Source organism: Triturus cristatus, chromosome 6 (genome assembly GCF_964204655.1).
Source record: "Triturus cristatus chromosome 6, aTriCri1.1, whole genome shotgun sequence".
NCBI lineage: Eukaryota > Metazoa > Chordata > Amphibia > Caudata > Salamandridae > Triturus > Triturus cristatus.
In genome coordinates, this window is record NC_140589.1 from 69428951 (window position 1) to 69451787 (window position 22837).

Sequence of the window (22837 nt, forward strand, 5' to 3'; positions counted from 1 at the left end):
TGTGACATCACACCAGCAGATGTTTGTCTGTGAACTCACAGCAAGCTCCGAGAGCAGACTATGACACCATTACAGGGGTCTGAGGTCAGAGTACAATGGCAATACAAGAATAATGTGTGCCACCCTCCCTACCCCACCTTAGACATCAACATTCTCAGGAAATCTAGAATGTGTTTTTGTTAGGTGATGTCTTCTTGTTTTTTTTTTTACCCCTTTTGAAATTATTTATAGAATGTTCCCTTAAAAACTAGAGAAAGAGCGCCTAATAAACTGAGAATGTGGTAAGTCATAAGCAGAAGAAGTGGAGGAAGCAAATGAGAAGAAAAGAGTAGGTCTGCTGCCCCCCAAAGACTCCTAGAAAAAGGACTCACCTGACATCACACTGAAAATGACGAACAGACACAGACAATTCATTTCCAGGTCTTCGCATGAGGTCTGAGCGACAATGAGGACACTCCATGGGCCGCGAGGACCATCTGTGGCTGAGCATGGACAGGAAGGGTTGGCTGCTCTGACTGGCAATGAGGCAGGAAATGATGTCATGGAACTTGTCTTTACCTATCCAGTGAAGAGACCATACCTAGCTAATAAAAAAAAAATCTAAAAGCTCAGCTGAAGTCAACATGAGGCACGCCTTCTGTGACAACCTCGACCAATAGCAGCGCAAAGTGACCTCAGCCAGACAGTAGCTGTGAGAGGGAGATCTCATCTTTGTATATTAAATGTGCTTTCTTTGTTCTATAAGTGTTAGAACTTGACGTTCCTCTGTGGGACACCCATGATACCAAAGGACTCCAAACAAAGCTTTACCACCCTAGGTTGAGGGAGTATTAGTCAATTGCCATTCATTTTTTTAATTTAAAGACTATCGCGGATAGTCAAATCTGTCGCAACCTGTCCTTATAAGGTGAAGAGCTGCTCATCTCTGAATCCTGATTGGCTGGTGCAGTTATGAGACTGGCACAGATGTTCAGAAGCCCTTGTGATTGTCTTTTCATTCTTCAGCAGGTTAGACATTGAGGACCAGGTGAGTGATGTTGTGTAATGCCAAGAGTCCTCCAGTTGGATGCCTGTGAACCCCTTGCTCATAGTCACATACACAATGAAGGCGGATGAGGCCAGCCGGGGTATCGAGTCCACGCATTCCGTCATCTGCTCTTGAACACTACTTGCCTATAGTTTCTTGTTCCTCCATCTTTAGCCTTACCTCTTGTCTGATCTCCCCTGGGTCCTTTTTCTCAGTTGAAGGGTTCCCTTACAAACATTGTCCAGTTTTAGCCCAGGAAGTTGATCATGGGATTGTGGGTGTGCAGCTGTTAGACAGTGATCCCAAAGCCGGGGTGCAGTAGACCATACAGACTCAAAGGGTTTAACAGAAGGTGTTGCCACCTTTATCTCTGTTTATCTGTCTCTAACCTCTAGATCTCCCCAATACCCAATCTTTACGATTCTCCTTTGTGCATTACTTGCTTTACTTATTTCACTGCTTTATATGTCTCTTTCCTTTTCTCACACTGGTTCTTATCTTCTGTGCAGAAAGTACTTATTTGCTTCATCACTCCTTTGTGAGATTCGATAATTATGCTTTTATCCATGACACTCATTTTCTTCTTCGTCTATTCATTTTATTTAACTGTCTTCTTACATCTTTCTCCCACATAGCTCTGTTTCCCTCAAATTCCCATTGCGTGTTTATAATTTTTCTTAATCTTTCTTTTTAGGTCTGATGCTTGTTCCCTTCTCATTCTTCCTATTCTTTTAACCTTCTTCTTTATTTCTCCCTTTCAATCTGCTTTTCCTCCTATTTATGCTCTTCATTTCTCATGCTTCTCTACGTCTTTGCGCTCCTTGCTTCTCATTCTAATTCGGTCTAATTATGTTTCCTCTCATGTTGTCTGTGTTTTCTCCACTTCCTAGCTTTCATTCACATTGCAGCTCTCTCTCTTCACTCTTTTTACCTCCATTTGTTACACCATCATCGTTTATTGTATCATTGTTTCATTACCTTTGACCTAATTTCACAGCACTGTCTGTGTTTCTATTCCATTCTCTCTTTATCTCCAATAATCCTTTCCTATTGTTCATCTTTTCTATATTTCTTTTTCTGTCTCATATTTCAACCGTATTTTGCTTTGCTTTCTTCTCGTTGCTACTTATCTTCCTTCATTGTGGTCACTGTATTATTTTTTTAGCTCTTCTTTTTGAATAGTCGTTTCTGTTTTCTCTCTTTTCATTACCATCACTTATTTCCGGTTTGCCATTTTCTATAGTTAGTATTTCCTTTTTTTAATGTCTCACTTCTTTTTGTGTTATGCATCAAGTTTTCATTCTTTTGTTTCCTGTTTTTTGTTTATGTTTCGTTTTCTTGGTCCTTTATATGGTCTCACAGATATCTAGAGTTGAAGCACTATTGTTGTACAATGTCTGTGATAGCACTGCAGTCCTTGGTCAACTCTCTTTGAAGCGAGGTAAGCGTGAACCAACAGTACTTCAATCGCGTTTTCTGTTTCCATTCCTTTCATATCCAACTCTAATTGTGACCTATATTCTCTCTTTTTTCTGTCCTCATCTGCTCTCCCTGCTTTCACAATTATTAGTCTCCATTACTCCTTGCACTACTCAATATGATGTCACTCTCTGATGCCGCTCTTTGCTTTCACCCTCTTTCTCCTTTCTTGAGTCTCCCATACTGTCACTCCTTCCCAGGTCACTTCCATCTGTCTGTCTCTTCCCTTCCCTCTCTTTCTTTCTCTCTCTCTTTCTCCCACTTTGACTCTCCCATACTGTCACATTGCTCAGGTTCACTTCCGTCTGGATGACTATTTACTTCAGTATCTTTCTCCCACTTTGAGTCTCCCATATGGTCACTCCTTCCCCAGGCCACTTCCATCTGGATGACTCTTTTCTTCAGTCTCTTTCTTTTTCTCTCCCTTTCCTCCACTTTCAGTCTCTCATACTGTCACTCCTTCTCAGGTCCACTTCCCTCTGTCTGACTCTTTTCTTCACTCTCTTTCTTTCACCGCTCTTTCTACCACTTTGAGTTTCCCACACTGTCACTCCTTCCCAGGTTCAACTCCATCTTTCTCTCTCACCCTTTCCATCTCGCTCTCTTTTTCCAATTCTTTCTCTCTTTGTCTCGTTCCCTCTCCCTCCATCTTTTCTTTCTTGAGTGGTATGGTAAGATTTTGTCTCTATGTCATTCCATGTTATATGTGACTATCGCGTCCTGCTACAGTATGCTCCTGTGAACTGTGCATATGTGTAGCACTAATGCCTGTGGCAGGACCCTGTGCCAACTGCTGAAAGGATCACCCCAGAAGGATTTTACCAAGAGATGTACCAGGAGTAGACCCTGGGTGATAGAGCAGTGGTTGGTCTTTGAGCTGCAGTGAACGAATGTGGGTCTAGTATGTTGTGCCCAAGTATGTGCCGTATGTGGCTGCATGTGAATAATGTTTTTTTCCATGATTTCTAAGTTTTACATCCGGATGTTTCCTGCTACAATATGTTATGTTATGTTAAAGTATTTGTAAAGTGCATGGCTGCCCCAGCATCGGGACGTCACAGTGCTAAAGTTTAACACAGAGTGCAGAGACAAAGAGAGAGAAGATTAGCAGTGGGTGAAAAGTCAGGTCTTCACCAGCCTTCTGAAGGTCAGGTGATCAGGGCTGCTGCGGATGTGAAGAGGGAGGGACTTCCAAAGGGCGGGAGCCAACAGTTTACAGGATCAGCCACCCGCTCTGGCCCTCTGTATCCGCGGGACCCTGGCCAGAAACAGAGCTGCCGAGCGCAGCGCTCGTGTGGGTGCGTACTAGGAACATAGATCACTCAAGATTCTTGGGCCAGTGCCCAGAAGGATCTTATGTGTGATACACAGCGTTTTGAAGCCCACTCTCTGTTCTAGAGGTAGCCAAAGTAGGCGGCAGACGAGTTTGGAGACTAATTTTTAGCATTAGTCTAATGCACGTATTGATATATAATTGTCAATTTTTTGCACAGATTCTTTAGCCTGTGCCCCCAATTTCTATACGTATCAGAAAGTAAATACCTTAATCAAGGCAAGAAAGATCATGTATGCTTCTGCACTGTGGTTGGCAAAACAAAATTGTGATTAATTAATAAGCAAATATGCAGCAAAAAAAGGTGACACTTGAAGGCCGAAGAGTTCTCTGCAGATTGAAGCCTCCTATTCCAACATGTCTAGTCTTGACCTTCTGCTTAGGATGCATTGATTGACTGCCTTTTAATCACAATTGTGTCTTCCCCGTGTCTTAACTTTTTAAAGATAAGGATTTGTCTGTGATCCAGAAGGATTCATTCTCTGGTGCTGACTTATCAAGTATATATTTTTTTCTGCCACTATTACATTTATGTTATTGGCAGTCAAGGATGACCCGTTATCATTTAACCATCTCCCGGTAACATCATACCAATACTTGAATAACTGGATGATTGTCCCCGCACCGCCAGTTATTACCAATGACATCCAATGGAGTTCAAGAACAGTCGTACCTGATGACTCAGATTCTGATCTTGGTGGAATTATGCATCTCCGCATCATCCTAGAGGAATATGGTTTGATAGTTATTGTCTCCGATAAAGACAAGGCTTGGTTTCAAGGCCTGATTAAGAAACGTTATCCCTGTCTTAAGGCAGTCATAAGATGTCTCCATTCAGGCAGAAGGGCTCTGATTAATAAATTACTTTGGCCTGGCTTAAGGTAGTCTGGAGGTACTATTAAGACTATCTTTAGAATATAGATATCTTTTCTTCCATGTGACAGTTGGAATACTGGCGTAAGCTAAGAATAATGTTAGTAGAGCAGACCCTTAGTTCCTAAGTAACTGTTCGTACTATCAAAAGAGTAAAGTCAGGAGAGATAGGTTTCGGAACTCCTGCTAGATGTGCCTCGAGACCTCTGAGTGACATTGAGAGAGCTGAACCACCATGACCTGGTGTCCCAAGGGACAAATTTAACCATTCTAGAAATCAATCTTTGACCTCATAGATAACAGGTTTGAATCTTTTTGAGTCCACCCAGCCTTTCACCCTTCTAAATACCAATGAGCCGAGGAGCCAAAAACAGCAGCCACATGCCCTAAGGCCAGTCTTCAAAGATTTTAATGCCGCCCCCTCCCAGTAAAAAAATAAAAATGATCGGGCCCCCCTCAGACTTTTTCACAACTATTTTATTAAATTGTCAATGTTGAAATATGTCTTAACTTATTTAACCATAGCAGTTAAGTTAATTTACCCCTTTAAAAAATGTAAATAAATGCATGATTTCCAAATATACTATACCGGTCAGGTAGGCCTTACAAACATTTAAAAGTATCCACAGTGTGATTATTAGAAATGGGGGTGGTAGTGGGGGTTTTAAAGAATATTTGGAGTCCCTTCCATTTTGACACATACTCTCAGCTAGGTTATACATGACAAAGATGTTAGTGAAGGTAGATTACACAGGGGCTTACTGCCGCCCATTTTTATTCCTCTTAAAACAAATCACTTCTATCAGCATAATGCTTCTTTTGCCCAGAGCCTGGCTCTCCCCCCCCCACCGATCACTTGAGGCCCCCCTAGGAGGGCCTGCCCCCAGTTTGAAGATTTCTGCCCTAAGGGATGCGATTGCCCTTTCAAATACACAGTATGTTTATGACGATGATGATCTTCAAGTCTAGCTAAGGACATGTTATGATATGTGCCTGTAATTAAATGGTATTTTTCTGAAACTACTGTGCAGTTTTATGCTTGTAGTCAGTAACTGCTCTCTAGTTGTCAAGGAGTACTCCCTAATTCTTCATTAGTCTGTAACTATTTTACAGTTACAGAACATTTACAAGTGCTTTGCATATACAGTTTCTGTGTTCTTTAGGATATATGAAATTATTGTATGATTAAAGAATATTTACATGTAATAACACTGTAGTCATATGGTTTGTGCATGGCTTACTTTTCGGAAATAATAATAATTATGTTATAGATTATAGGTTATGATTGTAGAACATTTGTAGTAAATTATATGTTGATATTTCGTACTTGGCAGTAATTAATTTGTGGATATTAAAATGTGTCTATAACTACACTATAGTTATGTGAACTTATTAATTACTTTGTGACTGAAGAGGGTTTAAATGTAATTACTTTTTGATTCTAGGAAATTTGTAATTACTTTATGAGTCTTAGCTCTTTGTTATTATGGCGTAGTTGGATTCTATGTGTGTGTAAGCATATACCACATAAAAAGGCTTTAAATACAGGATAGTTATAAAGTATTCATCTGTAATTACTCTGTCATAAACTAGATTTTTGTTTTTAGATGTTTTTTAATTATCATTATTATTTGTTATTGTGTTATAGTTATGCAGCATTTTATTGTGATCACTTTATGGTGTAGAGTATATTGGTGTATTTAGTGAACTTTGTAGCAATGTAGTATTTTCTAGGAATAATTTCCAATAATGGCATATTTTAATGTAATATTTAGATATACATTATCTTGCGTGTCACTTGTTTCTCTTGTATTTTAAAATAATTATTATGAATTCTCGCCAGCTACATGGATTTTTTTTGTCATTGGGCATTTGCCTGGTTTCTATTGACAAGGTCCGTCTCAAAGGGAAATCATGGAAAGTTAGTGTATGATTGAATTTGGGTGAGCACCGTTCTGATTTTATGTGCAATAGTATTACTCTGCGGCTAAATAACATTTACTAGCTATCACAATGTATTATCTGGTATTTACTTAATATTAAACACAAGGAGATGATGGACGGAGCACTGAAACTTTTCAGACACTCACCCAGTCAATTACTTATTATTCTACTGCATTTTCAAGACATTTGCCTGGTATCACTCTGTAGTAACTGGAAATGTGCCTGTACTTGCACTATTTGAGCGCTGCCCTACCAGTGTTTTATCATTTCAGCATACTCTTACTATTGATCTGTCACTATCAGAAGTTGTAATATTTCTACTACGTGCCCAGTCATTTTCTTTGTTACCACTCTGTATTTATTGAATACCCTATTTTGTCTGTTTTTAATATGTGCCTGGTACCCTGTTTTATGCATTATAGCTTTTTATTTATTGGATATTTGAAATTACTTTATAATTATATCGTTTTTGACTATAATAACTGTACCGCTATAGTGTATTTTAATGATTTGTTTTATAATTTGCAAGCAATAATAATTCTAATACATGGGTTTCTGAAATCCCTGTATAAAAGCAAGCGTCTAATTTCTTTATACTCTGCAACTTGTGACACACACAGTTGTCGATTATAAAGAAAAGACATCAGAACTCGACTATAATAAGTTAATACAGTCGAGTTCTGACATCACAATCCCTTCTGCCAGACCCAGCAGCCAAAGTGAAAGGAAGGTCAGGTCACAGAGCATAATTGAAGCATCTGTTTAAAGCAACGAAAACAAAGTGTTGCTTTCTTCCTTCTGCTCTATTTTTCTGTTGATAGTTAAAAGCAGAAATAACATATCTATTTTTCTGCACTCCATCGATAATTATAGAAAAGTTAGAATCTTTCTGCATGTTCACCCTTTCTGAGCCACGGGCATTTAAAACTGACTTATATTGAACTGTTTCTAATATCTTTTAGCAACAAATATTTAGGTGGCTAAATTTTGCACAAAAGGATTTATTTTCATTCTTCATGTTTGCAAACGTGCCCTGTCTTTCAGATGAAAGAGCTACACACCAAGGTTTTAAGAGGTTTGTGAGAAAGGTGGTGGTGTGATAAGTATTGGATGGGATAAGGTATCCCCTGTTGTACATGGTAAGTATATTTCAAGTCATCTCAGAGCTAAATAACCTTATAAAGGAATTTGGCCTTCATCCTCGTTCCTCTATATGCTTATGTAACTTCTTGGTGACTTGCAATATCCTTATAATTTACAGAGGGTGTACCATATTATTTATATTGATTAGTATTTGTAAATATGTTATGATTGGAATATTAACTGTAAATACTCTGATTATTTGGTACTTGATTATATGAGATTTGTAATTATCTGGTGTTTGTGTGCACTTTTATGTATTTAAAAGTATATTTTAGGTTTGGAGTATTCGTAATTACATTTTAATGATGTTGTATTTGTCTGTAATTACCTTGTCAAAAGGGGATTTAAAAAGGTGGTAATATTATAACGAAAAGTGGCATAGATAGGGTATTTAGTTTGCTTTACGCTGCAGTATACCATGTTTTGATGTACATACAATACTAAGTTTTAATTTTCAAACCTTTGAAATAGTATGCTATTTCTACGTCATTATACTATGATTCGAGATTTTTTTATCTAATATTTCCCTAGAGCTTTTAAATACATTTATTTTGTCTTTCACCCAACAGATAAAATTGCATTTCCCTGTGACCACTGTGTAGTAATAAGGGCATTTCCTGGTATCACTTCATAATTTTTTAGCTTTGGCTTCAAACACTTTGTATTTATTGTGCATTTTCCCATTATCACTTCCATCGATTCACTATGGTGTTGTTCTTCTATTATGCGGAATGCATGGCACATGGTCCTCTGATGGTATCAGTCTGGCAGCTGGACATTTGATTGGATCTTTACATCTCTTGCCTTGAGACAGTTCAAATGTGGGAAGTATGTGGAACAGTGTCACAAAGTCTTTCAAACATAAAACAGTGGGGCTGACTGACAAAAGGTTTTATGAATATGACAAGTTGTGCTAGAGTAGGACTATCAGACGTTTTTGGGCCAATTCACAAAGGCGCGTACATACAACTCTGAATGTATTGACCATTTGCCTGCATTTATGTGTAGTTCTTAGAGATTTTTCTCATGTCATTCTGTATATCAATACACACCGATTAACACAATGATTAAACATTTGCTTGTCATCACTTTTTAGGTGTTAGCCAAATGTCTGTACTTCTTCTTATTGTCTAAGATTTGTGTGACAGTTCTATGTAGCTAACGGATAATTACCTGGAATCACTTGGTTAAAAATAATTTGCCATCTTTCTACTATGTAATTAACAGGCATTTACCTGTTTTTTTTAAAGAAATCTGTGGAGGAAAATAATGTCTTTGCTTTTAACATGCATTTCTGTGTCACTTGCTAGTGATTGCATGAATGTGGCTTGAAGAGGTATTTTTAGCTACCTTGCCATGAGTGTCAGTGAGCCTCCCTTTTACTTGGGTAGGTGAAACACCAAGCTTTATCAAATAGTTGCACCCAAGCAACAGACTGGGCAGCATTTACGTTGGCATCGCCCAAAGCAAGGGATGCCTAAACAACTGAGCAGAAATGTTGCTCCTCTCTGATAATACGTTTGAGGTTGTGCATCAACAGTGTTAGTGAATGTATATTCCAATAAAGTCAATGGCTAGTCCAGAGTGTGTGTGTGTTTATGTGTGTGTATGTATGTGTTTGTGTCAGTCAGTCGAAACCTATGTTTATTTGAGCCAAATCAGCTCATAGAACTCTGTGTGTGTCTGTGTGTGTGCAAGTGTTTGTTGATACATGTGTGGATAACCAAGAGAGAGTGTGTGAGGACATGGGCAAGTGACTGTACACCTTGAGAAATTAGCAGAGCTTCTAGCTCTGCATTATTCTATCATTGAATATAACTTGTGTGTTCACATATCCCTAAAAAAATAGGGGCATGTGCCGCCATTTATTTATTCTGTGTTTTGTATAGCACGCACGAGCATGACCCAAATTGGGTGAACGAGCGCCTCACAATTCAATAGCATTAAACTTCCTACATATCGTTAGAGAAGTCCTTTAAGCAAACTACCAAGCGTAGGTATTCATTTTTAAGTGGCAAGCAATTAGTACTTACAAATAATACATGTTCCAACGATTACTAGCGATTAACTTGTGTTACAATAGTACATGTCCTAAATATTACACCATGTGGCTTTTTAGAAATACCTGTCCTTAGAATACCTCATATCATTTAGTGCAGGGGCTGTATGTAGCAAACAGGACTGGTTATAAGAAATAGAGCTAAATCTAGGAGAGTGATCTGGTATGAGCTATCAGAAAGTTTCATTCCAATAAAATTGGAGGGTCTGTTATCCTGCTTTTATGTAATCTACTAGAACAACAGATTGTAGAAGATCTAGAGATTGTCTGTTAGTCTCAAATTAACCCCTAGAAGTGTCTGGTCTGCTGTTAGTTATGGGAGGAATTTGCTTCTAAGGAAGGTCTTAGCTTCCTTTTTAAATACTGAAGTGGTCGGGATTCTTCTAATGTTCGCGGGGAGCGAATTCCAAATTCTTGGTGCAGCTCCAGAGAATGCTCTATCATATGTTCTCTTCTTATGGAAAAATGCGGGCTTCAGTGAAAGATCTATGGTGCTTCGAGAGATTCTGCTGCCTCCAGATATCGTAATTTTCTGGGCCATGTACAGTGGTGTTTTGTAGTGCAATGCTCTGTGTGTGATACATGCCAGCTTTAGTTGGATTCTTGCTTCCTATGGCAGCCAATTAAGTGCTTTCAGATGTGGAGAGATGTGGTAAAATTTTCTAAAGCCTGTTATGAGTCTTGCGGCTTGCCATTCTTAGGGACCGAGACATTTTAAGGCAAGGGCAAATTGAGCAATTGCCCAGGGTGCCCACCTTTCAAGCTCTCTAGCTCACATCTGTGTATTTGTGAATTTTAACCTTTATCTTATAATTCAGTATAGTTATTCACCAAAGGGCTTGAATTAGCGAAAATGGGTAATACAATTCAAAGTTGTTCCAAACAGGGGCACCCAAAATATTTCTTTTCCAGAGCCCCCAAAATCCTTAGGATGACAGTGCTTGGGTGAACCCTTTGATACAGTGCAACATGTGTGTATGTGTATGTGTATGTTTGTGCACATGTGTGTGTGTGTCTGTGTTGGGTGTGTGAGCTGTGTGTGGTTGTATATGTGTGTCTGTGCAGTGTGCATATCTGTGTTGTGTCTGTGAATGTCGCTGTCTTCGTGTCTGTGTTAATGTGGCCTATGAGGCTTCCTTAATTGCAAAGCACATGAACTACATCAAATCGAGAAAGCCCCCAAATAGACCAAAAGCCCCAACCTTTGCTTGTGTGCTAGAGTTAAAACATCTGAATATTTATTTATTTATTTTACAAGTTTTATATAGAGCGAACAAGACACATTATGATATCAGAGCGCTTTACAGGTGAGCGAAAAAGAGAAGAGACCTATTGATCAAACAATAGGGTGATCAGAATTGCCAGGGGAGAGAAGCTCTATGATGGCATGGCATACATAATCATAAACAGACTAAGCTAAAAATAGTTCAGAGAATAAAGGAACAGGAATAAGCAAAGCATGTTACAAAGTCATACAGGAGGAGCTGGGGGGAACTGAGAATAAAGGGAGTACGAAAAGTGCATACAGAGATAGGTCTCTGAAAAAACCCAATCAAAACCAATAAAAGACAGGTAAAAACAGAGAGGGGACGAGTCTTTGAGTGAGTATAAGGCAAGGGGATTCTAGTGCAAGAATTTGTTCATCAGAATAGGCCTTCAAGGTTGGATAATCTAAGCAGTCTGTTGGTGAATGTTTCTTTTTCCAATATTTAGTATTTGTATTGGGTTATATTTTTGTATGAAACATTCTGACATACAACCACTTTAGGCACGCTGCGCACATAACATGTTGGTTATTTCTTTAAAAACACAAACACCAGCTTAAGGTAAGTGGATAAAGAAATGTGGTATGCCTTTTCTATATTTCAGAAGAGATGAAAGCCACAAGACACCATCTTCTCTGAACATGCGTGCCGTTCTCAAGCCTTCTCTGCTTTCTTCTCACTAGCCCGCTGCTGACGTCCTCCTGCTTGTGGCTTTGTGAGAGCGTGGACAGCAGACTCCAGAGACCCAGGCCTTACCCAGGCTCTCTGACCACAAGAACCCATTCCGCCAAGTCGTGCTCTCACACCGACGAGACAAGGTGACCACATCTCTGAAACCAAAGCGAGGATGCAGTGTTGGACCACAGCTGGACACGCCATGAACCTAACCTTACTGCTACTTCTGTTCAGCAGCCCTGGTAAGAGCAAGCATCTCAGCAATCAGTACCCTGGGCCTCCCACACAAGCACCCTCAAGGGTTTATTCTTTGTTGTGTTTGAAAACACCTGGTTACAGGCACACTTTTGGCCACAGTAGAGAGTTCTACAGCCATTTGTGATGTTACGCAACACATATTTTCTTTCCATTATGCTTGGTACTGAGTTTTGCACAGTCTGCCATTAAGGGATGGAGAGAAAAGATTTCACAGGTTTAGAGCATTTAGTTGCACAATAAGTTGGTAAAATCATATAAAGATGAGTACACACCTATGCTGCCCATATTATTACCCATTGTAGCTCTGAAGATTCTAATTAGTTCATGAGCAAAGTTTTATGTCACGTTCATTCCAAACTGAATTGCTAAAGTGCACCCAAGAGAATGCACGGTGCAGGTTGAGACCTCAAAAAATTAGACCATTATACACTAAAGTCATCAACACCAGTTTAGACGTCTCATTTTGCCAGCTGCAGCAGGCCTTATTAAATTCCGCATCAGATTTTGCTGCATATACTCCTGCAGCAAGAGAACCTCACTCCTGACGAATGTTTTTTTATTGTTCCAACTTAAAATTCACAACCCTTCCTGCTTGCAATAGGATGGAAGCTGGAAGGGTTGTGAACTTTAATACCGGGTATGGAGTAGTAATAAAGTTTATTGTATTAATCAAGGACTACAATAAAAATATAAATAATCACATATAGCATAATAAATACCACAACAATTTGAAAAGGAGTGTCCACTATATTGCTTTGTTTCTGTCCCAAATTCAGGCAATCCAATATTAACAAATATAACAATGATGAAAAATAAGTGAGATTCAATTGTCAGGAGTCTCAAGAATTGGTCCAGTATCCAAAGTCAATAAAAGTCAGATACTGGATGCATTCTTGGGACTCCTGACAATTGAATCTCACTTCTTGTTCATCATTGTTATATTTGTTAATATTGGATTGCCTGAATTTGGGTCAGAAAAAAAACAATATAGTGGACGCTCCTTTTCTAATTGTTGTGGTGTAAATTGAATAGTTGTGGCTTCTAAGCAGTGGGCCCATGAAAAGTTGAATGTGGGATCACTGATGATATTTAGTACGATACACTTGTGCAACGGTAGGGCCTACAATGCTTTGGCTTATCTTTTGTGTAGCATAATAAAAATCTTATAAAATATTCTGCAATTAAAACTTCAAAATCTAGCTTTCAAAGATCAAAATCAATGCAAACATCTCTAAGTATAAAATGCTGATTTTGTTCTGACTTCAACAGTTGTTTACATATAATTAATTCATATATTTTCCCAATTACAGCCATTGGCAGCACTGGCCACATTGTTCGACCTTTGACCTCTGCATTTATGACCATCTTTAGCTCAGCCTATTTCATTTTACTAATATGATAAAGTGCTGATGTGCCTACGTGTGCAAAACGCATTTCAGTTCATTGAATTTGTGCAACCGACAATTGTCCCAAATGGGAAGTCCAGTTGTCTATTAAATAAAGCTACGTGACTTCCCTGTAAGTTCGCGGGCGAAGGTTAGTAATCGCGCAGATAATGCTTTACAGGCCTGATCTCAAAATGCTATTATTACTATTATTGCGCCGCCTTCTCTTAACTTAAAACAGGATCTAACAGCATCCGCAGTTGTTCTTATTTTAGCATTTTCAAACAAGGAGCATAAATATATCTTCCTTATAGACAACAGTTTGGGGTAGATACATATAATAAGTATAAGGGATTTGACTGCAGAGCCACAGAGACAACAGGCTGTATTTCCTTTAAGAACTGGGTTCCATTTCTTTTCAAACACCCAGATCGGAATGTATAACAGTGTGAATCTTAAAACTTTCTATTTTACATGGCCGGGCAAATTTAGTCCCAGATATCCTTGGCTCTGTGCAGTGTAAGTGCCAATCACTAAGTCCATATGCTTATATTTTGCTGCTTGCATCAGATCAATTGCCCGCTGCTTAATAGTAAACGTAGCGCGGATAAAGTTTTTCTGGACCCAGCGTCTGTGTCAGGAAGATCGTCAATAAAATGTGCAATTTCGTATCTTTATACATAGGTCTCCCCTTATTACCGGGTATGAGCTCAGAGCAATAATATTAGCCTGAAAAAGTTGATCATTTCAAAGTATTCATTTTGGATTTAAAGAAATAGCTGTCGGCATTTTAGAGACAAGTCCCTCAAACAGGCAGTAGCCAGTGTGAAACCAAAGTTCTGCATCCTGAAAAAGGCTCTGGAAATGTTCTGGTGGGCTGAAACAAAGTTCAACTTTAAAACAGATTGTAAATGATCCATGACACCAATGATAGCTTGTTGCACCGATCACTCCACAAATACATTCCCTCAAACTTTTTAAAATTATTTTTACAGCGATTTTTTACATAGATCACATTTTTATTTCTAATACTATAAATAAATGTTTCCAAACAACCAGTTTTACGATCCATTTTATTTTCCATGTAAACGGCATCATGAGATATTATTCCAAGCAGCCGAACAGGCCAGGACATTGGACACTGTGACCATTTTGTGGTTTGAATAATAAAGTACCTTAAAGTAAAATATGTGAAAATGTTCTCCAGGTGGATAATACATTTCTTTTCTTCCACGGAACTCTTGCACTTGTATGGTTTGTTCAAATTTGAACTTCCCTGTGCATCTGCTGAGTGTTCCACAGAAACCGACTCCTCCATCACAGACCCACTGGGACTGGCAGTGCGCTCTGTCTGATGACCGACCCTGATACCAAAAAGAGGACATGCGGACTTACGCCCGTGTTTGCGCTTAATTAAACAGTGCTGCAGTTGTAGGTGATGAAATGCCTTTGGGCACCGTGGGGAGGTTAGGGGGAGACAAGGTGGCCCGTGAAAAGGAAAGACAAGCATTTGCAATGCAATAGGTCTCGCATTTATGCGAGTTTAAGCTATCGGCGCTGTAAATGACAATGCCTTTTGTTTTAGAAACGAAAAACAAAAATAAAAGGCATTGTTATTTGCAATGTCAATAGCTCAAACTCTCGTAGATGCGAGACCTATTGCGTTGCATATTCTTGTTTTTCCAGGCACAATATTGGTAAGTGAAAAAAAATTCGGCTTTACTAAAGTAAGCACAAATCACGAAGTCAAAAAAATCTGCATTTTTCGTGCAAGACTAACCACGAATATCTAAGTTACGCAAGAGTAGAATACACAAGCAGCCAGTTCTTAAATGACGCATGAACAGGATGAGAGTTAATAAGTAAAGGTGGGAATTGCAGCAGTTGTCCAGATGAAAAAAGGGGCGCACTAGCCCCCTAAAAGTTGCAGACTTCACGGGCATCCATAAACGTTGGAACAGAAGCAGGGGCATGTGCATGCGAAATTCACAGACCTACACCAGTATTTTACTTCATCTGTAACTGACGTACAAACATAAGTTTGCGAACGTAACACTACATGGCTTTCGATAGATCTTACAAGTGTATTTTTTATCCTTCCCAGTGCTGTAGGGAACAGTTTTACCAATTTAATAACCTTGGAAGGATGGAAGGCTGAGTCGGTCATGCTCACATTCGATCTCATGAGTACAGACCCACTCGACGTCAACATCAATTATCAACACATTGACCAACCTTCCCGGTATAAGGGTCAAAAAGTGGCAGCCTACTCAGATGGGAAGGGGCAACTTATGCCCTGCACTAACTCGCCATGGAAATGCTTTCTTTTCTGATCAGAGCTCTATAAAAACACGCTTCAGACTTTGAATGTGTACGTCATACCCAGGACACTTGCTCCTTTGCCGGGATTCAATCCAAAGCAGGGCCCTACAATGTTAATTATTATTTCAGTAAAAATAGGAAGTTCCCAAAAAGAGTTTTAATACAGCATTCCACATTCTTGACGAGGGCTTTAACAGCCATTATTGGCCCTGGGCCGCTCCAGTGTCTACCTTGGTGCTTGTTTGTGGCTGGAGGGAGGTCCACTATGCACTGGATTGTGCCCCCAGTATACTCCCGTTTCAGCTCAGAGACACAGCACACGGTACCGTGGAAAGGCCTGGAGACAGGCTCGACTGCAGAGGGAAAGACGCTGTTTCATCTCTGTGTTTTCCTGTTCGGTAAAGTGCTTCCGGGGAGGAGGGAAGTGCTTATCTACCCACCACAGAGCTTAGTTAACAGGTCGGACAAGTAATCACGACCACAGCTGCCCTGCAGTCCACGGCGTCACCCGGCCCTTTCATGGAGCAGTCTATTTATATATCTGTATGACGTAATTCCTGGAGACCCTGTGAGTTCAAGGGTTCTGATCTACTAACCTTTCAGGAGGGCAGCTTCACCTTTTCAACAAGCACTTTATGCAAAACTGTCCACCTTAAGGCACTTTAAAAGCATCTCCTTAAAGTATTTTACAATTATTTAAAAACAAAAATGACTGTCAATCAGCTCCCTGTCTTCACAACAAACCCGCTCACCTCAGAAGATGTGGTTATTAATTCCACAGGAGGATCCTCTGGAGATGGAATCGTTGGTGAGCGAGCATGCGTCACTTATGGACACTGAGCCTCCGCTCCCTCAGGCCCTCGGCTTTGAAGTTTCTGCATTTCAAAATCAGCAAGCCACTGAGTAAGGCTTATCGCACAATAACCACTCCACGCTGTTAGTTAGCGTAAAAGGCCATTTATTAGGACAGGGTTGAACAACATATGACACAACATCAATAAACCCCCAACAATCCCCAACCTCATGTCTCTCATCCCTCCATTCACTCCCACACTCCAATTACTCACTTCCACATCACCCAGCGACCTCTTCACTTATGCCATTCACTTCCTCACTTCTCTTCCAACCTCCTCCATCATCTCCAGCCATCGCACTCCTGCATGACGCACCCCCACCTTGCACCTGTATCCCCCTCCCCGGAAGGGTGAGTATGCCCGTCATGGACTCCCCCCCCTCCCAAGTACCGTCAACATCATGCCTCAACCTGTCCTAAACTGGCACGCTTTATACAATAACACCCTTTACCTCCACCTCAAAAAGTAGGGTGGGAGGGTGGACAACAGAACTTCCCTTGACCCTTCCCTGAGGTCGCTGGGGACAGGAAGAGGAAGAACTCCCCCTCCTGCCCCCCTTATAACCTTACCTAAGACCCCACCCCCCAACCTTAACTAAACCCCTGTCCCGGTCTCGCGCGAATTCCCCAGGGGAAGACTGGTCTGTCGACCTTACTTCCCCTCGGGGCCGCACACACTCGATGCAGCTCAGCCCTTGAACTGTACTCTTTCATAGACTCTTTTCGATCGAACAAATACAACGACAGCACTAAAAAATGGCTAAACAAACAAAGAGATGCATTTTCTCGTAGACTGGGAGGACGGCTAAAATAACATGGAAGAAAAAAAAACAGAGCGCGGTGTCCCTGAAGTGGACGCCGCACTCAACACAAATGCAGAATATAGATATATAAAGTGAGCACGGTGTCCCTAGTGGGCGCCGCGCTCATTAAGGTAATAAAACACATACAATTTAGAGCGCATAGCGCTGCAACCGCCATTGTCCCCATCAGTGTCCATTTTGGAAATAGTGCTCACCCACCAGATAAAGCCCACCGTGTAACGCCGCAAGTAAAATATCCAGTCCGGACGGACCTTCCAAAAAAGGAGACAGGGCGGTAACAAAGAAGCCTCATTTTGAATCAGAAGCCAGCGTTTAGCATAAATGATGACGCTAGCCAATAAGAATGATGGGTGGGGCTTCAACTCCACTTCTGAAATCTCTTCGATTACAATAAGCCTCACAGAGCGAGCAGCACATGCGCGCTGCAACGCAGGTCTGTGAGACCTAAAAAACGGTAATCACCTTGGGGAAAACACAAACGTACAGAGTGTGTCGGTGTTTATCCACACCAGTATACAGAGTGTGTTGGTGTTTGTCTGCACCAGTATACACAGTGTGTTTCCCCACCAGTGTTAATAGAATCTTGGTGTTTGTCTCACAGTGAAATGTCTGGAATTTGTAAAAGAGATTGATCCAGTACAGAAACTGGATACATGACACATTACAGTTTAACATGGGTCCAGTTGGAGCATTTCTTCTTGTACGAAATGACATATCATTGCTTCAACATTGGTACACTGGAACAAATTTCTGAAATGGAATAGAAAATCATTTCTGAAAACTAGCTGTGGGTCACTGCAGGTTAAGATACATTTCAGTTGTTTTAGTTCGGTGTACATAGAAACCAACACATTTAGTATTATAAGAAGGGTGTCAGAGGACCTGAAAAGTGTGCCGCACCTATACTGTAAAATCCCATAATGTATGTTTACAATTCTCAAAGTGTACCTTCTGCTGTGTGCACTCCCTTTAAGCACCCTCTGCCAAGAGATGCCAACCTAAACTAGCGAAAATAAATGAATATAAACAACAGAAGTGCACCACATATACGATAAAAAAGAATGATTGATCATTTCAAAGTCAATAAGGAGATTTATCGCCTTTATTGTCTTTTTCTAATGATTGCTCCACATATATACCGCAAAAAAAGCCAGCCAACACATTTCGTCCATAGGGCTATGATGTAATAAATGTACAATATATAAAAAATTTGTAGTGATGCATTTTTCACTGGTGTAGAATATAAAAACAGGGATTTCAGTAACAGGATTAATCACAATTAAAGAGTGTTCCTCCATGTGCTCTGCAGGTGAAAGAGATGCCAAAATAAAGAAAATACATAGCGTGCATGTATGGTATTACAGTGGTGAGACCAAATATTTTATGTACGTTTAGTTACAGATATTTTTTAATTTACTGGTAGATTGTCAATGTTCATAACTTCACCTCAACTGCGTTTCGGCATTATTGGTCAAATGATCCATGATCATCATCAGGTTGAAAGTCCATAGAAACGAGCACTGTTGATGATTGTCTACATTTCTGACATCAAGGAATAATGATGAAACGCTCGAGAAGCTAAAGTAGGTACCAGAAGCAATTCCAAGGTTCTTTGGCAGTGATCAGATGAGCCGCCGGGCAGCACACGTCGAGGCACACCATCACCGATCCAATGTTAACCTATCACGTCGTGGCAGATCATGAAAGTTTGGAATGTTCTGCTAAGGTTGGTGCTCTGATGGGAAGGGAGAAATTATGTGTTGAAACAGGTCAGATGTGTGCACAAAATCCCTTTGATCAACATAAGCCATCTAAAAAATATTGAAGAAATTCTGCTTACTTGATCCAAAATTAATCTGTTGGCCACATTCAGAGCCTAATTTAAAAATACTACAAACAAGCATTTACAATGCAATAGGTCTCGCATTTGCGAGAGTTTAACCTATTGGCATTGTAAATGACAATGCCTTTTATTTATGTTTTAAAAACCAACACATAAATAAAAGGCATTGCCATTTACAATGCCAATGGCTCAAACTCTAACAACTGCGAGGCCTATTGCATTGCAAATGCTTGTTTGATTAGTTACCAATTCACTGGGTTATCGATCCACATATTCTTCATTCGTTTTTATGCCTGCCACAAGTAGTCATTGTTACCTCAATGGTTTCTGGAGAGAGGACCTGCAGTGGAGGTTAGTTATTAAGAGTGAAGCCTTCCATCAAAGCAATACATGTTTTGGGAATTAAAGTGAGACCTTCATACATATATAATTTTGTTCTTGTGTAAAGAAAATGTGGCGACTTTCGGTTTGGTAAAGGAGGAAAATATTGCTACAATTAAATGGTGGTCATATAGCTTTCATTTGGAATCCGTATTTAGGACATAGCATGAATCGCTTTTTTTATTAACCTTGGAAAGGGGATTCTGATAATCTGAGTTGGTGATTCAGCCGTTTGTGCGGCTCCATCACAAGTTCGAATAGTTTCACCAGACTGTTGCTGATTTTGAACTGAATGCGCTCAACAGATGTATATAATGGCTATAATTGCTTGTGAGACCATAACAAAACATCCTTGCCTCCCAAACTTTTCGATGGCCCCCATCCAAGGCTTACTGTACGTGTCGCTCAAATTGTGATGTATTTTCTCTGGTTGGCCTCAGTGGCTTATATCATTTGAATTATTTGTACCCCATGCAGATACTGAGTTATGTTTCATGATGTCAACTGTCACCAAAGCCCCTTGCCCACCATTCTTTAAACACTGCTCCTTTACTCTGCTTTGTGTTATTTTATCCCGACCCCATCAATTACTTAACCCAGAAGTGGTTTCAGTGGTTATGTAACCACTGTGCATGTTTTCACATCTAAAGGGCCAACGAGAGTGCATTCTTTGAAACAGGGCAATTAAATTAATTTTTTTTTTTTATGTTTGGTGTTCTTTCATTCCCATTTTTGTTTGCCCAACCAGCATAAAGCATGGTGGCAAGGGGCAGCCCTCTTGACCCAGCAGTTTACCTCGCTCTTAGTGATGTTGCTCCACTTTTCTACTATGTGCACTTACACAGAAAAAGTAGCACACGAGGGAGAAAGTAAAAAAATGCACCATCTTTCCTATAGTGCTCAAAGGGAAAGGAATATGCTACTTACCAGTGTACATCTGTTCTTGGCATGTAGAGCTGCAGATCTACACACTTTTGCATAGATCGCCATCTGGTGTTGGGCCCGGATGTTTGCAGTTTGTTTTTCCTCTTGGAAAGTCTTTGGAAGTCACGAGGTCGGTGACTCCTCCCTTGGATCGTATTGCGCATGGGCTTTGGCTCCATCCTCAGATTGTTTTTCGCCAACAGGGAAAGATGGAGCGTTGTAATAACAGTGAAGAAACCCATGTGTGTTGTATCTAAATAAGATAGACTGGAACAGATACAGGTAGCCGGGGAGGCGGGTGGGCGTGTGTAGATCTGCAGCTCTACATGCCAAGAACAGATGCACACTGGTAAGTAGCATATTCCGTTCGAGGCATACGAGCTGCAGATTACACACTTTTGCATAGACTATATAGCAGTTCCCAACCCTAGCGGCGACCACCGGTATCTGTTGCAGTAGTTTGAAATAGTGTTTTTAGTACAGCCTGGCCCACACTAGCTTGTTGCTTGGTTTGCACATCTACACAGTAATGTTTAGTGAAAGTGTGTGGTGTTGACCAGTAGCTGCTTTGCAGATATCTTATGGGAGGTTCCCTATAAAAGCTATAGAAGCCCCTATCTTTCGTGTAGAATGGGCTTTAGGGGGCACGGATAGCGTTCGTTTTGCTTTATGGATGCATTTTACAATCCACCGAGCTATCCCTGATTTTGAGATGGGGTTGCCCTTGTGTGGTGGAGAGAAAGAGACAAACAGTTGTTTGGTCTTTCTGAAAGGTTGTGTTCTTTGGATATAGTAACGTAAGGCTCGTTGGACATCTAGCGTGTGTAGAGCCCTTTCTGCAACAGTTTGAGGTTGCGAGAAAAATACCGGTAATACTACCGATTTGTTTAGATGAAAAGGGGAAATGACTTTAGGTAGGAATTTTGGGTTGGTACGGAGAACAACCTTGTTCTGGTGCATTTGGAGAAAAGGTTCTTGTATGGTAAGTGCTTGTATCTCACTGACCCTTCTAAGGGAAGTGATGGCTACAAGAAAAACTGTTTTCCACGTGAGAAATTGCAGTTCGCATTTATGCAAAGGTTCGAAGGGCGGCCCCGTTAGCCTTGTGAGAACTATATTTAAGTTCCACACAGGTGAGGGTGGTACTCTGGGGGAATTATTCGTTTTAGGCCTTCCATGAAGGCTTTAATGGCAGGCACTCTGAAAAGTGATAGGTGCTGCCTGTTTTGTAGGTAAGCGGCAATTGCTGCGAGGTGTAGCCGAATGGAGGTATATGCTAGGTTACACCATTGTAGATGGAGTAAGTAGCATATGATGTGTTGTATAGACACGTCTAGAGGATTGATTGTGTTGTTATGGCAATAAACAACAAATCTTTTCCATTTGGCAGCGTAGCAGGCTCTAGTGGTAGGGCGTCTAGCTTCTCTGATGACATTCATACAGTCAGGGGGAAGGTTTAGGTATCCGAATTCTAGGATTTCAGGAGCCAGATCGCAAGGTTGAGCTGAGCTGGGTCCGGGTGCCTGATCTCTCCATGGTTCTGGGTTAGGAGGCATGGTGAGAGGTGTAGCTTTTGGTGTGGTACTACCGAGAGTTCCAGCAGCGTGATGTACCACGGTTGTCTGGCCCATGTTCGAGCTACTAGGATCAGTGTGAGGGAATGTTGTTATAGCTTTCGCACCACTAATGGAAGTAGTGGGAGAGGTGGAAAAGCGTACGCAAATTTGTCTGACCAGTTCATCCATATCGCATTGCCTTTGGACAATGGGTGTGGGTATCTGGCGGCAAAGCTTGGGCATTTTTTGTTTTCGTGGGTGGCGAAGAGGTCTATCTGCGGATGCCCCCACATTTGAAAGAACGGGTGGAGAACCTGCGGGTGAAGTTCCCACTCGTGGATCTGCTGCGTCTGTCTGCTGAGCAGATCTGCCACGGTGTTTTGGACTCCTGGTACATGCTGGGCTAGGAGAAAGATTTTGTGTAGAATTGCCCATCTCCATATGCTCTGTGCTAGTTGAGAGAGCTGTGGAGAGTGTGTGCCACCTTGTTTTTGAATGTAATACATGGCCGTCATGTTGTCTGTGCGAATGAGGACTGCCTTGCCTAAAATCTGTCTGTGAAAGGATTTTAGGGCTAGAAAATTGCTAGTAACTCCAGATGGTTGATATGGAGTACCTTTTGTTGCGGCGTCCATGTGCCCTGCACTGTGAGGTGTAATAAATGAGCTCCCCAGCCGGAGAGGGATGCGTCTG

The 22837-nt window shown here is 40.7% G+C and overlaps 1 protein-coding gene across 2 annotated transcripts in view; it reads left to right on the forward strand.

The window, feature by feature from the left end:
• Window positions 1-749: 749 nt before the first annotated feature.
• Window positions 750-22837, forward strand: part of LOC146813773 (natural cytotoxicity triggering receptor 3-like) — a 35355-nt gene continuing 13267 nt past the window's right edge. The window contains exons 1-2 of one of the 2 annotated variants that reach the window (XM_085609115.1): window positions 750-1027; window positions 11807-12040. In XM_085609115.1, the coding sequence (XP_085465241.1) occupies window positions 11971-12040 (70 nt within the window). In that variant the 5' untranslated portion in view covers window positions 750-1027; window positions 11807-11970. The remainder of the gene's footprint in view (window positions 1028-11806; window positions 12041-22837) is intronic. The other variant, XR_014962439.1, reaches the window with a different exon arrangement.